Raw genomic sequence first — 16,250 nt, 5'->3', positions numbered from 1 at the left:
AACTTTCATCCCCAAAAAAAAAAAAAAAAAAAAAAAAAAAAAAAAAAATTCATTCAAATAACTTCAGTAAAGTTTCTCTCTCCCTATCTCCCTCTCTCTCTCTTTTTCTTTTTATTTTTTCTTTTTCTGTTTTCTGTTTTTTTACTTTTAAAGTTTGTATCTTTTGATCTTTCAGTTGGCTACAGTCAGAGCTTTCTTTCTCTTTGATCTTCGCTCTCATCAGGTATTCACACCTTAACTTATTTATCTTTCTCACTTCATTACATGTAAAACTTAGAGCTTCCTACTTGTATTTTTGTTTTTTTGTTTTTTAAGATTAATTTCTGTTATTTCGCTATGATTAAAATAATAATAATAACAATTCCTAGGTTTTTTTACTATCATTACTTCTTAAAAAAAAAAAAAAAAGCGCATTTTTTGCATGTAAAGAGAATGAAGTGTGATACTTATGTCTTTAGAAAATCTTGTTACTTGTGTCAACTGCAGGGTCGGTCAGGTCATTAAAATGAGCCGGCCAACTACGCGTAGTAAAAACAAACGACACAGACAAGAGGATAATGTTGATATCACTTCCGAAATATTGAGGTAAATTCAAGCAAATATAAGTTTTTATCTGTGAATAAAGAGAAGGATGTTATTTTTGCTGTTTGAATATGTTTGTGCTCCATTAAATGTGCGCTTGCGTGTTTGTGTGTGTGTTTTATCTTTGCTGTTATGATTTTGGTCATTGTGTAGGAAAATTCACACAACTGGTGAAATAACGGATGACGATGTAAATCAGCTGTATAAAACTTGGAAACCAGTTTGTCAAGGCTGCCGTGTGAATACTAAAGATAACCCGAATTGTTTTTGTGGGCTAATTCCACCGCTCAATGGAAGTCGGAAAGTTGGCCTGTGGCAGAAGATGTCAGATATTCTTCAAGCTCTTGGCCCTGACCCTACCAAGGATCTTCGTGCTTCTGACACTCCTGTGGGTCTGACAAATCTTGGTGCGACTTGTTATGCCAACAGCATACTCCAGTGCTTGCACATGAATAAATCTTTCCGAGGAGGTATCTTCTCTCTTGAACCAGATGTTTTGAGACAGAATCCGGTGCTGGATCAGCTTGCACGGCTTTTTGCAAAACTGCACACCAGTAGAATGGCTTTTATAGACTCAAGTCCATTTGTAAAGACATTGGAGTTAGATAATGGAGTTCAACAGGATAGCCATGAGTTCCTGACCTTGCTGCTATGTTTGCTTGAGCGTTGTCTGAGCAACTCTAAAGTTTCCAAGGCAAGAACGATTGTTCAGGACCTTTTCCGTGGAAGAGTGTCACACGTGACCACGTAAGACTGGATTTATTTAAATGCTAATTGCATATGGGTTTTTTTTTTGTTTCTGTTTTTGGTTTTATTGTTTTTTTTTTTTTTTTTTTTTTTTTTTTTTTTCTTCTTCTTTTGCTATTCAGAGTTTTTCTTTGTTTATTTGGACATTTAGACCATATTATTCTTCTTTTGCCATTTTTTTTTAATATTTGGTTGGCTCCTCTTAAATTATGATACATGGTGAGGACAATAAAGGAACCAAAGAAAGCAAGACATGTAAGAAATTAATAAGCAATAAAAGAACAAAAGAGATGTCATGATTATTTATTCACTTTAAACAAGTTTCTTTCTCACTTTTGTAACTTAATCGAAAAAAAAAAAAATTATTTGATAAATCAACTTTTAAAGTTTGTCATTTCATAATTTTAAAAGATATTTAAAATTTTATGCAAACTTTTCCAATTATTGGAATTCCTCTGCCATGTAGTTTTTGATCATTTTCATATTTTTGAGGAAGTCCTCTAGCTTCATTTGAAATATCCAATATTTAGTTTTTTTTAATTGGTATTGAATACTACAGGAAGTCCAGTGGGGTAACTAGGGTTTCAAATTGATGATCTAACCCCCAGTCGTTTATTTCATTTTATTTTAAAACCTTTAGCATTACCTTATTTCTAGTGACTTGATTATAACTTAGTTGCAACTTTTAAATGCAAAGTTTGTGTTTATGAATAGCTTTAAATTGTATAATGAGCAGGAGTCAGCAACTTATGCTAACATGTAAATGTAGTAGTTTCTTTTTTTTGATAGGAATGTAGTTGTTTCAATTGCTTTGTATATATCATCTCTCTCTTGGTTGAATTTGTATTTGTTTTGGTTGCCAGTGCTGTTATTGCCTTCTTTCTAGTGACTTGATTATAACTTGGTTGCAACTTTTAAATGGAATGTTTGTGTTTGTGAATAGCTATAAATTGTATAATGAGCAGGAGTCAGCAGCTTATGCTTACGTGTATTAGTTTCAATTGGTTTGTATAAATCATCTCTCCTTGGTTGAATTTGTATTTGTTGTGGTTGCCGGTGTTAGTATTGCCTTCTTTCTAGTGACTTGATTATAACTTGGTTGCAACTTTTAGATGCAATGTTTGTGTTTATGAATAGCTATAAATTGTATAATGAGCAGGAGTCAGCAGCTTATGGTAACGTATCGTAGTTTCAATTGCTTTGTATAAATAATCTCTCCTTGGTTGAATCTGTATTTGTTTTGGTTGTCACCAGTGCTTGTATTATGATTTGATTGCATTGTTAAATAACAAATCTGGTTGGATTCAATTGTTTGACAGCCTCCTCCCCCAACTATTGAATTATCAAATGAAAAAAAAAATACTATGATTTGAGTGCATTAGGTGAGCCATTTTAGTACTATGATATGTTATCTTTGCATTGGTGGGTCATGGATAATCCCCCTCCCCATGTGTGCCAGGGGTGAGGGAGTTCCTTTTTTGTTTTTATTAAGTGAATGATATGTTTTTACTTTTTTATAATCAAATGAAATTTATATCTTCATTTTCTTATGAGTGAATTGAACTCTGGAAATCTTTGGTGCTGTTAGTATATGAGGAATTTAGTAATTAATTTTAAAGTTTATTTCTTTTAAATATTTTCTTTTCTGTAATCATTTTTCTGTGTGCATGCACATGTTTGTCTATTTGTGGAAGAAGGGGGTTTTAATTGTCAGTTGCTTTTATATTTTCTCAAGTGGTGACAAATATTGGGGATCGGTCACTGTCTTTAAAAATTAAGTCTGCATATTTGGCTTAAGCTAATCTTACATTGCTGTTTATCAGCTATTTTCTACTTTAGATGTTTTCACAGTCAATGTTAGTTGCTTTTAGTCAAATATATTTTTCACTCTTACATCTTTGCTTTGTATGTAGGTGCTCACAATGTGGAAAAGATTCTGAGGCTTCTTCAAACATGGAGGACTTTTATGAGCTTGAGCTGAACGTCAAGGGCTTGAAAACTTTAGATGAGAGTTTAGATGATTATCTAAGTGTGGAAGAGCTTCATGGAGATAATCAGTATTTTTGCGAGTCATGTAAAACAAGAGTTGATGCTACTCGCAGTATCAAGCTACGAGCATTACCTGATGTGCTTAACTTTCAGCTTAAGCGTTGTGTTTTTCTTCCAAAGGTACTTCTTTATACATTTTTGAGAAAGTAATTTCCAATTTATTGGCTAATAATCTGAATATACAAAGCTAAACTGAAAATTTTCATATCCTTTCATTTTCCCTAATTTTCTTTCTTCCATTTAACCAAATGCTTCATGGAGATGATGAAAGTTTTGAGCCAGTACTCTTGCATGGGTGTAAAGCAGTTAATGACTTGATAAGGTTATATAAGGGACTTCCCATATTTGTTAATAAAAGAGAAAGCTTACAAATGAATGACGCTTATTTCCTAGCATTTGAGATAGGTACAACTTTTAGAAGAATCAGTTCTTTTTTTATTCTGTAAAGATGGATTGCAATGGGAAGATTAAGTTCTGGACCTTCTCTACTACATTCTTCGAACTATCAATGAATATTCTTGGTTTTTTCTGAAAGTCTTTTCTGTTGTCTTCTCCTTTTTTTTTTTTATAAATAAAATGTACTTGGATTGGCAAGGAAAGCTGTCTAATGTAGTAATTTTCTTTTCTTGGTTTGGTTTTGCAGGCATTTTATTGTCTGCTTTATTTACTGACTGTTTTAATGATAATTGCAATATGCACGATTCATCTGGCCAATGGAAATAAATTACTAATTACATGTCTCACATAGTATTACTATATGGATGTGTGCATGCAATAGTGCCTTGTTGTGTAAGATAGTCAATGTATTTATGCAAACGAATTATACATTGCTTGATATTGTACATCAGATATTTTTTAGACATGTATTTACATATTGGTTTATGTCAGTAGACTACAATGAAGAAGAAAATCACTTCTGCATTTTGTTTCCCTGGAGAACTGGATATGCGACAAAGGCTATCTGAGCCTTCTCAGTCTGAATTGATTTATGACTTGTCAGCAGTGTTGATTCACAAGGGAACTGCTGTAAACAGTGGGCATTATGTAGCTCATATTAAGGATGAAGATACTGGACAATGGTGGGAATTTGATGATGAGCAAGTCTCAAATTTAGGTCATCACCCTTTTGGAGAAGGGTCTTCAAGTTCCCCTTCTAAAACTGTTGAAACCAAGCCTGTTCATCCATCTTGCCCAGAGCCAAGGAATATTGTAGCCAATGGAAACCACGTAAATTCTGTTGAGCCAAAATCTTCAGAGTCTAGTACTAATATTAATGCAGAGATATTTTCATCAGGTGATGCATATATGCTGATGTATAATCTTAGGCAAGCCAGGAAGGACAGTGAAAAAAAAGATAAGGTGTCTGGTGCCAGTGATACAGAAATAGAAGCTGATACAGTATCTTTACATGATGGTGTTTCTCTTCCATCTCACCTTTGTGAAGAGATAAAAAATTGGAATGCTTCATACGATGATGCTTGCAACCAGTATGAATTAAATAAGGAAGGAGAGTTGGATCGTATCACTAAAAGGAGACAGGAAGTGCGGTCAGTTCTGTCTGAAGCCCCTGTACGGTCAACTGAGGAAGCGTTCTTTTGGATTTCTGCAGAATGGCTTCGCCAGTGGGCTGACAACATAACTCCACCGTAAGTATGAGATCGTATTCTACCTTAATTATTTTGGGTCTCTCCCATCTGCTTATGTATTTAATCTACTGTTGCTGCTCTCTCTCCCTCTACATCTGTTGTAACTCTGGGTTAATGTTACACCGCTTTATAACTCTTTATTGGATTAATATTTTCAAGATTCCTGCATTCTTAACACTCCAAAATTCATGGCAAAAGGATATTGTTTAATATCCAATCCAGAAACTCATGTTTTGTGTTATACTTTGAAATACAAGACCTGAAATTCAAATATATTATATTATATATGAAATAGTTATTAATCTCTAATACATTTGTCAAAAAGCTCATATAATAAAAAGTTATTGAATGGTGTAAGTGACTAAGTGCCTGTTTGGGATGTACTTATAAGCCTGATTATTGCTTATTTTTCCTTCCTACTATTTGCAGGTCTCACATGAGTCACCCACTTATTTTATTTAACTTTTGCTTATTTTTCCTACTAATTGAGGGTCTCATGTAAGCCACCTACTTATTTTATTTAACTTTAACATTTTATCTACAGTACTTTCAACAAAAAGCCTGATAAGTTGTTCCTAAATGGACACTAAGTGTAATATTGACAATAGTTACACCAAATGTAACATAAACCTAACGAACTAACCATATACATGTATATATATATAGGATTTTAGAAAGATTTCTTACCAAGAGTAGGTACCATATCTGCCTAGGACATCACTTGAGGATTCATTTTCACTAATTCTGTTATTTCCACTCCACGTAGCCTTTATCCTTTTATTTAGATATTGTATATTCCATTTTTTCCCTTAACGTGATAGCACTTAAGGGCAACTGTCATGTCAGTCTTAGAGTTGTGCATTCTTTTATGGTTTATTTGTAATTTCCTGCAGTGTTCTTGACAATACGTCTATCCAATGCTTGCATGGAAAAGTCCCACTTTCAAAAGTTAGTTCCATGAAGCGATTGTCAGCTAAAGCTTGGAACATGCTTCTCTCTAAGGTAATTGCTTGTTATTTAGTTTGACTTATGATTGCCAATGAGCTCTAGCCTAAATGGCACCTCATACCCATTTAAGAGGCTAAGAGCTTCATGGAGGGCAAGGTCGTGGGTTTGTGTAGTTACCAACAAAAAAAAGGTTCAAATTTTTTGTCATGTTCTTCAGTTACTTTCCCTGGGCAGTTTTGTGAAGATGCTTTTATTTGTGGATTTTATGGCTATTTTGCAACACTTAGCTAGATTCAATTTCTAATTCTATATGAACATCCGCTAGATTTACTGCAAAATTATTTTCTGGAGCTCTTTCGAGTATCCCAGTTTGCTTCTGTTGGGACATTTTTTCAATTTCACCATTGATGGTTTTTGCAATAAATAAAACATAATAAAATAAAATTAAGCGATATGGGTTGGATTCGTAATAGTTGTAGATATTGAGAGTTGAGATAGAATATTAGTAAAATTTTGTTTTGGGAGAAGAAACAATTGGTTTACAAAAAGGGGAGGTGGGGAATTTCTCTAAATTAATTAGTATTTTTCCAATAAAAAAAAAATGTAGTTATCTACATCTGGTTTAGGTTTTCCTCTCTGTTCTATCCTCTTCATTCATTGGTTCTATCAATCCGTTTATGCATTCCTGTCTCCTTTTTGCTACTGACTCGCTTTACCATTCCTTCTTTTATTTGGTGAGTTACTAAATGCTTGTAAATTCAGTATGATGGGGGGCCAACACTGGCTAATAATGACTACTGCATGGATTGCCTTATTGATGGAGCCCGTACGGTGGTATGCGGTGATAGCTACCGGGATAGAAGAACAATAATGAAGCAAATTGCAACCGAGGCAATTCAAGGGACCTCTGTGGATGGAGCATATTATGTATCTAAGGCATGGTATGACTGTAAATTATCTTATTCCTTCCCATCTGTCCCCGAATATGCTAGTTTATTTTAATTATTTAGCATCTGATCACCTGTGTGGGAAATTTTCTCATCTTAAATATAAACTGATCAAAAGAAAACCTATTAGTTTCTGATGATCCCTTGCACTTGTTATATGACATGAATGGAAGAAAATGCTGTTTTTCTTCTTACTTTGTGCTTCTCATCATGCATCATACTACCTACCAATTTCACAGTGATGCATTCAGGTTTTGATATTTGTAGGTTGCAACAGTGGCTAAAAAGAAAAATCCTTGATGCACCCTCTGAAGGTGATGCAGGACCAACAGAAGCAATCACATGTCCTCATGAGCAACTTAGGCCTGATCAAGCTACTGGTGCTAAGCGAGTTCTGGTTCCTGAGAATCTTTGGCTCTTCTTATATGAAGATGCTATTGCAGTTAAACCTGATGAGCTGTCGGGGTGCTCAGCTTTTCCTTCTGACTCTAAACAATGTTCTCAATGCAGTGATGATTTATCTGAAGAGGCTGTCAAGGAGGACTCTTTAAGGTGATTCCAACACATACAAGTATTGTAGACCTAATATGCTTTTATAGCTGTCTGACTTCAATTATATATGCTATAGAGTTGTGAAGCTCAAACAGCGCCAGAATCATGAGAAATTAGCAATGGGGAAAAGTATTCCACTTTTCCCAGATTGCAAGTATTACTTAGTACCCTCCTCGTGGCTTTCAAAATGGAAAGACTATATTAATGCAAGTGGGAGAAATGTCTCTTCATTTGGGAAACCTGAGACTCTGGACAGTGTTATTGATATGCTGAAGTGTGAAAAGGTGACTTTCTACTTTGCTCTGGACGGCTTCTATCTTATTGTATTCTTGCATCTCCAGTGCTTTGTAATTTTGTATGTAATTGAATCTCTTTAGTCATTGCTTATAATTTTATTTAAGTTAATGAATGATGATGATGGTGATAGTAATGGTGAATGAGGTTTTTGTACAAACAGTCCATAGAACTTTCAAATTGTGCCAAATAGACTCACTGCTAAATTGACTGCAATCCAATTTGGGCATACTGCTTCATATATGATCTTCAACATTTTCTTTCATTGTTTTTAAGATAACTATTGTAATATAAATCTTGTGTTTTTGTTTGACCAGCATACACGACTTCTTGAAAGGCCACCCGAACTAGTTTGCAAACGTGGTACAATTTTTCAGAAGGTAAGTATATGAAACTGATATATCATACCTTTCATTTTTTATCAGCAAAGGTGTAGTTGCAGTTTTCAATGTCTGAAAGTTATGGTGTTAAGTAGCAACTTTCTGCTTCGAGTCAATTCTTGTATAAATGCTGATTTTTTTGTTCTTCTCCTTCTGTTGTTGATTCTAGACAGATGGGTTGACAATCATTACTGAGAATGATTGGAAATGCTTCTGTGAAGAGTGGGGTGGTACCAAGGAGAAAGGCATATCTGCGATAATTGAGTACAGTTGTAATGCTGGAAATTTTATGGTTGGGAACTGTGAAGAGTTGCCAGTATGCGAGGAGAATCTGAGTTCCCACGAAGAAGTGAACACTGAGAATGAGTCTAGACAACCTGCAATCAGGACTTGCCCAGAGGTAATCTAAAACTTTGCCCTTGTCTCTGTTCTCTGTGCTGCATAGTGAGGAACATGTTCTCTTCATTTTTTCCCTTTATATTTTTGAGTAAAATTGTGGCTTATTAAGGTTTTCTTACTTACGAAAAGTGACTTTAAGTCCTCTGGTAGAATTGTTAGTTTGTTGGGTTGACTTGCATAACTAGCTTTTCATTTTTGTTTGAACTATCTTAATTTTCATTTGCACTCTTATGTATGACATGTGCTGGAATTTTCACATCCTTTTTTGTGAAAAATATATGTATATGTTTATAAGAGCATTGTAGTTTGGTGATCTGTTAGTAGCATCTTCTAAATGTCGAGTAAAAGTTAGCAACAGTCAACAGGCCATTAAAACCTGTTCGAACAAATCAAAATTTGGAAGGTGTAAATTCTGCAATTGTAGCCTCCATGGGATTTCTTATGATTCAAATATGCTATTTGGGGGTCAACCTATTAGGAATAGGGCTACATTGTTATGGTACATTTACACTAACATCTAATTGAAGACAGGATCTGATAAATACAAACATGGGATAGCATATATATCTATCTATATATGTGTGTGTGTGTGTATAATAGAAAACGTCGTGTAAGCCATTGAGAACCTTTTGAATCACTACTTTACTTTTATTCAAAAGGTTCTTACAAACAAAGGACAAACATACATGGTTAAAAAAAAGTCTAATGCATTTTTTTTTTATCTTTAACTTAATTACGTTAAATTAAAGAGAAGAAAAAATACTTCTTTTTGTTTTTTTAATTGTACGATTTTTTTAAACATATTATTCTAGTTATAGTATAGTCTTGCTTTTTTATTTTTTATTTTATTCAGGAAAATCTTTTATTTATAAAAAGAATTAGATATGAGAGTTTCGACCTTGTCAACTGATGCCTATTCAGCTTCATGAATCTGTTACTAAGTATAATTTTTTTAAAGATGACATCATTGTTTCTCAATTATTCAAGTAATTATATTTCTTATTTTCTGTCACACTGTTGAATTTGATCACATCGTCACTTCAATGCACAATTCTAAAGTTTTAGTTTGTTTTCATATTGGTAGATTGTTAATTTTAATTCTTATATATCAACTTGTTTTTTCTTTTCCTTCCCCGTGCTGCTTTTTCCGGTGGTTATTTTAAATTTTCCAGATATGTGAAGAGTGCATTGGAGAAAGAGAAAGTTGTGAGTTAATGCAGAAACTTAACTATTGCAATGAGGACATATATGTATTTTTTGCACGAGACAAGGAAGCTCCAAAATCATTTCTAGAAGCATCTGATACATCCTTTGAGCCAGATCGCCGAGTCTCCAAGCGATCTCGGAAGACAAATAATGGGGATCTGATAAATTTAAAAGTTTCAGGTTCCACATCAATATACCAGCTAAAGATGATGATATGGGAATCATTTGGGGTATGCTACATTCAGCAAAAACATAGTTTTTTTTTTTTTTCCTTTTTCCCTTGTGTAATATTATTCAATTGATATATATAAAGTGGTTAAGTTATCTTTTTTTACAAAATATATTGTGTGCTGACAGGCATCTTATCACTGACTCAATTGATTATGCAGGTTGTCAAGGAAAATCAGATACTTCGAAAAGGTGCCAGGATAATTGACAAGGAATCTGCTACTCTTGCAGACATGAATATTTTTCCTGGAGATAAGCTTTGGGTGATAGATTCAGAAATCCATGAGCACCGAGATATTGCAGGTAATTAGCATTGTCATACTGTGACTTGTAATTAGGGATATGTTTTTGTGATTGTATACTGGTCTTTTAAGTGTTGGCTGTTTGAAGTAGATTGGACTTATATAAAATGTCATTTACATGATTGTATCACAAGTTAATTATGGGATCTACAAGTTTCTAGGCAAGAAGTTTTGGACCACTGTGATTTATTACGAATACTGTATAATGTAGGAGATTCTTAAAATCAGTGTTCTAAATTTTGGTTTCTGCAAGTATGTTAAGATCCCAGATAGAGTAGTACATTGGTGCTTTTAATGATGACACTGTTAGGGAAGACATTTGGATTATGGAATATGTTTACTAAAAGAAAAAACCCAAAATATTTAAGTATCTTAGGAAAGTCTTTGAGACCTTTCTGGTGCAAGCAAAGCTCACAAGTCATAACTTCGCAAAATAACTTTGCATGTAACATGCCATTTTTAAGATTGCAACAATATCATTGGCAAGTTCTATGATAAATCACAACTTTTTCCTTCTATGAAATCCTTATGTAACATTATTTTTTTTGTTAGGTAAATACATATTATTCACAAATCAAAATTTAATACATGACCTTATTCTAATGTAATGATTATGTAAGAAGCTAATCAAATACATGAATTTAATCTCTTGCTCAACATAATATAGATAAAACATTACTATCTATTTTAAGTATTCTTACAAAATTTTGTTTAAATCAGTGGGTTGAATTTCATTTTAATTTATTAAAATAACTAACTATAGCATGAAATTGAAACTTTGTTTTTTTACATAATGGAAAGCTTATTGGAGAATTTCAGTCCCATCTTGTGTACCATTAGTTACATTGTAATAAATTAACCATTGTTTGTGCTAATTTGCCTTGTCAATGTTTCACAGATGAGCTCTCTGACCAGAAAATGAATGTTCAACATACTGAGGAAGGGTTTCGCGGAACACTTTTGACAGCAAATATTTCTTCCCAGGTTGTTTAGAAAGCACTTAACATTGCGACATCCAACTTCTTTTAACATGATACTGGGGAAGGAAACTAAGCAGAGTTTTAAACCTGCATTGGGAGGTAAGTTGCTAGTCATTGTTCATCTTTGTTTGCATGTGGTATGTTTTCACGAATGCCATAACTTGAATTCCTTATTGTCTTGAAAGAAGCCATATTCTTTTTAGAGCCTGAATTGTGTTGACTAGTATCTGCTACTTCTTATTGCTGGTTCTTAACTGATTTATATATTTATAATACTCAATTTGTATTTACTGTTTTCACATATATATGTATGTATGTATGTATGTATGGATGTATGTATATAGGATTGTATAAATTTTCTAAATATGAAATTTTGAAGTTAAAAAAGACCTGTCTTAAAACCATGAGGCTTGCATCTTGCCTTGTGAGAGGTTAAAAACCCATGCCTTATATTTTCTTCTTTAAAAACTATGGCTCAGATACAGGGTTGATACTTTTTCTATGTTCTTTAGAAACTTATTAAAGGAGTACTTAATAACAATTGTATGTTAGCATTCTGTTGTTCTGGCCAGTGGTTAGGTTATGAACTATTCATTTGGCTAAAATATTAAACCTTAAAACAACCAAGTTTCTGGAAAGCATCTACGATTTAAAATTTACAAGTAGGCTTCCAAATAGGTTTGAAATTTGAAAGCTGCAAGAAAGATTCTGAAACCAACTATTGTTTGAAATATGTTTTTGTTAGCCACTCCTAAATCCCATTGTGGGTTTTGATTATTTATGGTCTTTTTGTCTTGGGCAGAAGCTGTAGCTGTACCTAGGTCGATGAGTTTCTCCCTTCAGAAAAAAAGCTGGTTTGCTATGTAAAAAATGTGTAGGGCTTGTCAACATTTTGCCTTGGAGAAGAGAATTGCCTCATTCTCCATTGATTGCAGACTCCTCAGAAAGGATATGAATCAAAGTATTGTTGCATATCTCCTGCTGTGTCAAACATGTGGGTTTTGGGTATAAATATATTGGGTTCAGTTTGATGCTCACATAGATTTTGCTCTTCCTTCAGCCTGCCTGAAGTCAATATCATCTACAATGGTCTACTGTACACGTTTACGGCGGATTGGCTAATTGGTTACATGGTACATTAATGTATATCTAAAATATAACCAGGCATGCATATCTCCCTCTTGGGTTGAGACTCTCTCTCTCAAGTCTTAGTCGACAACGGATATCAGAGTGATACTAACGTAAGCGGTCTTTTTCAATTCAGTATTTGATGTTTCAAGTTTGTCTTTTTCGTTTCAGTCCTTTATCTGTAAATTGTTTCAACTTATTCTTTCATCTAGTTCTGTCCAATCTTGCTGTTAATTTTTGTATTTTTTCACTTTCCAAAATGGTGTCATTTGGACTTGAGGCTGTGGATTGGACAGAATGACTACATTGGAAATGAATGAAAAAGGACTGAGATGAAAAAAATGGAACTTAAAAGAACTGAATTGAAAACATGTCAAAGTTGGGTATAATTTGCTGTTAACCATATCTTCGAGTTTTTAATCTTTAAAAAAAGGTTTATGATTTTTGGAAACTCTTCCGTCCAACTTTTATACCCTTGTCTGTGTTTAATATTTGAGGACTGTGTAAAAAACAAAGTATTCACATGTTCTAGCCACGAAATTAATAAGGCCCTTGGAGATAATTTTATAATTTAGCCTTTTTGTTCAATCGACCGTATAAAGCCATCAAACGTAGAACTAAGACTTGAGAGGCTTAAGGATGGAGCGGGCGGTTGGGGTTGTATCATACTGTTTGGCAAGACTTGTAGTGTTCATATTGATAACAAAAACCCCATTGTGACATTGCAGCAATGATGGATCCATTTTCTCTGAGTGACATGGTTGTTTCCGGATAAGCTAAATTTGGTATTTTATTGATTGCTGGAGACTAATATTTTCCCAGTGAACTATGACACTATTGCTTAAATTCATTCAAGCGGAAATACTAGATCTAAAGACTAAAAAAAAAAAAAGTTGTGAGACATAATGGTTGATGTAGTTTATGTACAAGCACATGTTGGAAACCAAATGACCAGAAATTGCATAATAGTTGAGGGAATGGTTCTGATAAGCTTTTCCAATTAACATGGCTAGAGAAAACGTACCCAGCATCTTATCCACCATTCCCAACCCATATAATAATTTTAAATTAATTATTAAAAAATAAATAAAAAAAGGCACCCGACAGAGTTGGTCCTCTAGTAACTCTTTTTGATACAGTTTTTGCATATTCTTTGGGGGAAAGAAAGAGTGCTGGCATTATTGTGAGTCAAGACTCAGATCCATCGTTTCTGATTTTTGGAGTTGTGGACTCCTCTGAACCAACGATCCCAGCTCACATCTGCCGGACCCATTGTCCTACATCAAACCATGCACCCTCAATTAGTTATGAAACTTCCAATTTATAGCAAACCATTATAATATGAGTACGTAATTTTTCTCCAATCCCTTCTTATAAACCGCCACATAGTTGGTTGGAAGAGATTTTCTTTTCTGAACTGGATTGAAGGAAAACTTTGTGCTTATGGCAATAACGAAAAAAAAAAAAAAACCCAATAGTAAAAAACAACTACAGCAGTTTATTTCTTACGATGGAAGCAGTGGATCAGGGATGGATTCAACACTTGAAATGAGTCTGTGGAAGATGACAATAATGATGATCATATATTATTATTATTATATATGTGGTCTGAATCGTGGTGATGAAATTAAACAAATAAATTGGCTAATAAACGAGTGTGAATGAAGGGTTTGTTTTCTACTTACTCTTGGCATACTGCTGAGGATTTGCCTAATGCCTCAACTTGGTCTAGCTCTTCCTGCACCACAAGTTCACAACGTTGTTTTTTTTTTTTGGTTTCCCAAAACAAAATACATACGTACCATATGATTATGGTGATTAAAGAAGGCTGTGGATTACCTGGATTGCGTTGATTTGGCTTTGGAGATTGGCTATTGCAGCTGACATCCTATGCTTCCCAAAGAAATTGGTGGGATAATGAGGCCCTGTTGCTTTTGCACTAGCTTCTCCTTCTAGTACTCTCTTTGCTTGATCTCCCTCATGTACTGCTACTATTGCTGGAGCTGAGTCTTCCATTACATTCACACAAACTCAACAAGCTAGCTTTACTGCTGCGAGAACAAGTCAGTGTGGCAATTGGAAATAAAGAGAGGAAAGGTCGATGGCAAAGGAAGAGAGAGAGACAGAACGTGGGCCAAGTTTTTGTACACATGCTTAAAGCTAAAGTGGACCAAGTATATAAAATGTTGAATAATAGAAGCAAGGAAGGTCATGTCATAGCTATACACGTAGAAATTAATTAATGAAACGAAGTAGTCAGTCAAAAAGAAGAAAATGGAATGCGAATAGGTAGCAAGCCAACAACCACTTGATTAGCACAAATTACCAAGCAATAAAAAAAAAATAGGGAGAGAGAGAGAGAGAAAGCAAAGAGCAGAGAATGTTCAAAGGTTTTGTCATGAGTTCTAGAAGAGTTTCAGTATTGGCTTTGGAACATAACATTTTTTTTAAAAAAATTAAGGTAAAACACATTCTCTACTAATTATACATACTAGATAAAATTGAAAAATGATGATGATTTAAAATCAGCAGTTACAAATTCTACATGAGTTTTGAAAAACCTACAACATAAGAATCATATAGAGCTCAAAGTATCCTTGTGGTATTAACTAAAGTTAATCTTATGCTTAAGTTATCACTCACAGCGACGGAATATTTTGCATACGTAGTATTTTGATAATTTCTCTCATACCTAAGCCTATGCATGGATGAGTTTATATATGTGACTCTTGCTAATTGCCGGTTGTCTCATAATTGTTACTATATTCCATAATTAGGCCATAGAGTATAGATTTAAACGGATGTTTGTGGCATATTTGCCTATATTTGAATGAGGCATATTTGTGTTGCCTATCACTTATGTATTCCGGTATTAATCCTGTATTCATTTTTGGTTATGATCCCAACAAATAATTTTTTTTTGTTTTTGTTTGTGAAGTCTTTGATTATAGGATGATCACACAATTTTCTATTTATGATGACGACTTTATATCTACTAATGATTGAATTTATTAAATTCTGTGCTAAATTGACCTAAATTAGGAGAGCTTACGAGATGTCACCATTGTTTGTGAAGGTCGTATTAGAAAATTCATCGCAAAAGTCAAAACCCACATATTAGATACTTGGCAGCCATGACTGACTCTCCTTTGCGTGTGCGAATCGTTTTTGACAATTCGATTAGGATGGTTCATTGGATCACCCAATGACCCATTCAAACAAATGTGTTTTAAAATTTTTTTTATTTATTCTTCTTTTGGGACGAGTGCCAACATGATGAGGCCTCATGTGATGTTGAATGTGACATTATGGTTTAGCCTTAAAAAAATTAGATTCTCCACACCCAAAAAAAAAAAAACTTCAAAAAAATGAAGTGAAGAAATGCAACACATAATAATAGCCTCAATTTCTGGCTTAGCCTTACCAAAAAAAAGACAACCATAAAAATTAAATAAAAAAAATCTTCAGCCTCTGATGCAATGGGTTGTGAAGTCACGTTATATAAGGTGACAAAGAAGAATTATTGTTAACGCTTTTTTTCCCCTCAAGCTGCAATTATACTTGCCTTTTAGACAGGTCATAAGTACCACTTATATAAAAAGAAAAAGCAAAACAAATTATATATACCTTTTTTAGTAAACTAAAAGTTACTATCAATAACATAAAACATAACCATAAGAAATTAGAGGGGTAACAACATGTTCTCCCACTTCGTACTCTTCTGGTCATATTAAGCTATGAACATCTTTAATTCAAAACTAATTAATTGTAATTTATGACACAATTTCCTCAATTGAGTTACAATATTATAGTGTCTATTTCATGATGATTGCTATTTATCATTAGACTTAGACACCAATTG

General features: G+C 33.8%; 2 protein-coding genes across 3 annotated transcripts; one reads left to right on the top strand and one right to left on the bottom strand.

Annotated features, from left to right (window-relative positions):
- On the top strand, positions 1-12,759 carry LOC112019263 (ubiquitin carboxyl-terminal hydrolase 26). 2 transcript variants are annotated; one of them, XM_065773624.1, is made up of 16 exons: positions 1-66; positions 176-223; positions 487-585; positions 736-1,329; positions 3,243-3,498; positions 4,270-5,024; positions 5,918-6,026; positions 6,735-6,913; positions 7,187-7,471; positions 7,548-7,755; positions 8,083-8,145; positions 8,315-8,545; positions 9,717-9,980; positions 10,140-10,281; positions 11,179-11,359; positions 12,063-12,759. In XM_065773624.1, exons 3-15 carry the CDS (start codon positions 506-508, stop codon positions 11,271-11,273), a joined length of 3,261 nt encoding a protein of 1,086 aa, XP_065629696.1. In that variant the 5' UTR covers positions 1-66; positions 176-223; positions 487-505; the 3' UTR covers positions 11,274-11,359; positions 12,063-12,759. The 2 variants fall into 2 exon arrangements, with proteins under 2 accessions (XP_065629696.1, XP_065629695.1); XM_065773623.1 differs by lacking the exon at positions 1-66 and having other exon boundaries at positions 94-223.
- Positions 12,760-13,324: 565 nt separating this feature from the next.
- On the bottom strand, positions 13,325-14,541 carry LOC112019282 (guanine nucleotide-binding protein subunit gamma 2). The gene is made up of 4 exons (XM_024051822.2): positions 14,228-14,541; positions 14,074-14,126; positions 13,898-13,942; positions 13,325-13,665 (listed from the first exon to the last, which is right to left on the bottom strand). The coding sequence occupies exons 1-4, from the start codon at positions 14,402-14,404 to the stop codon at positions 13,584-13,586; spliced, it is 357 nt and encodes a 118-aa protein (XP_023907590.1). The 5' UTR covers positions 14,405-14,541; the 3' UTR covers positions 13,325-13,583.
- Positions 14,542-16,250: the final 1,709 nt, after the last annotated feature.

This window comes from Quercus suber, unplaced genomic scaffold, assembly GCF_002906115.3.
Source record: "Quercus suber isolate HL8 unplaced genomic scaffold, Cork oak 2.0 scaffold_78, whole genome shotgun sequence".
In the NCBI taxonomy this organism is placed as follows: domain Eukaryota; kingdom Viridiplantae; phylum Streptophyta; class Magnoliopsida; order Fagales; family Fagaceae; genus Quercus; species Quercus suber.
Note: the sequence above shows the minus strand (reverse complement) of the source record. Positions and strands in the feature narration are given on the sequence as shown.

Coding starts and splice junctions, on each gene's coding strand:
- LOC112019263 (XM_065773624.1), top strand. CDS start 506: ATGAGCCGGCCAACTACGCGTAGTAAAAACAAACGACACAGACAAGAG. Junction 7,756..8,082: donor ATATGCTGAAGTGTGAAAAG/GTGACTTTCTAC, acceptor TTGTTTGACCAG/CATACACGACTTCTTGAAAG. Junction 8,546..9,716: donor CAATCAGGACTTGCCCAGAG/GTAATCTAAAAC, acceptor TAAATTTTCCAG/ATATGTGAAGAGTGCATTGG.
- LOC112019282 (XM_024051822.2), bottom strand. CDS start 14,404: ATGGAAGACTCAGCTCCAGCAATAGTAGCAGTACATGAGGGAGATCAA. Junction 14,127..14,227: donor GCCAAATCAACGCAATCCAG/GTAATCCACAGC, acceptor CTTGTGGTGCAG/GAAGAGCTAGACCAAGTTGA. Junction 13,943..14,073: donor TCCTCAGCAGTATGCCAAGA/GTAAGTAGAAAA, acceptor CATCTTCCACAG/ACTCATTTCAAGTGTTGAAT.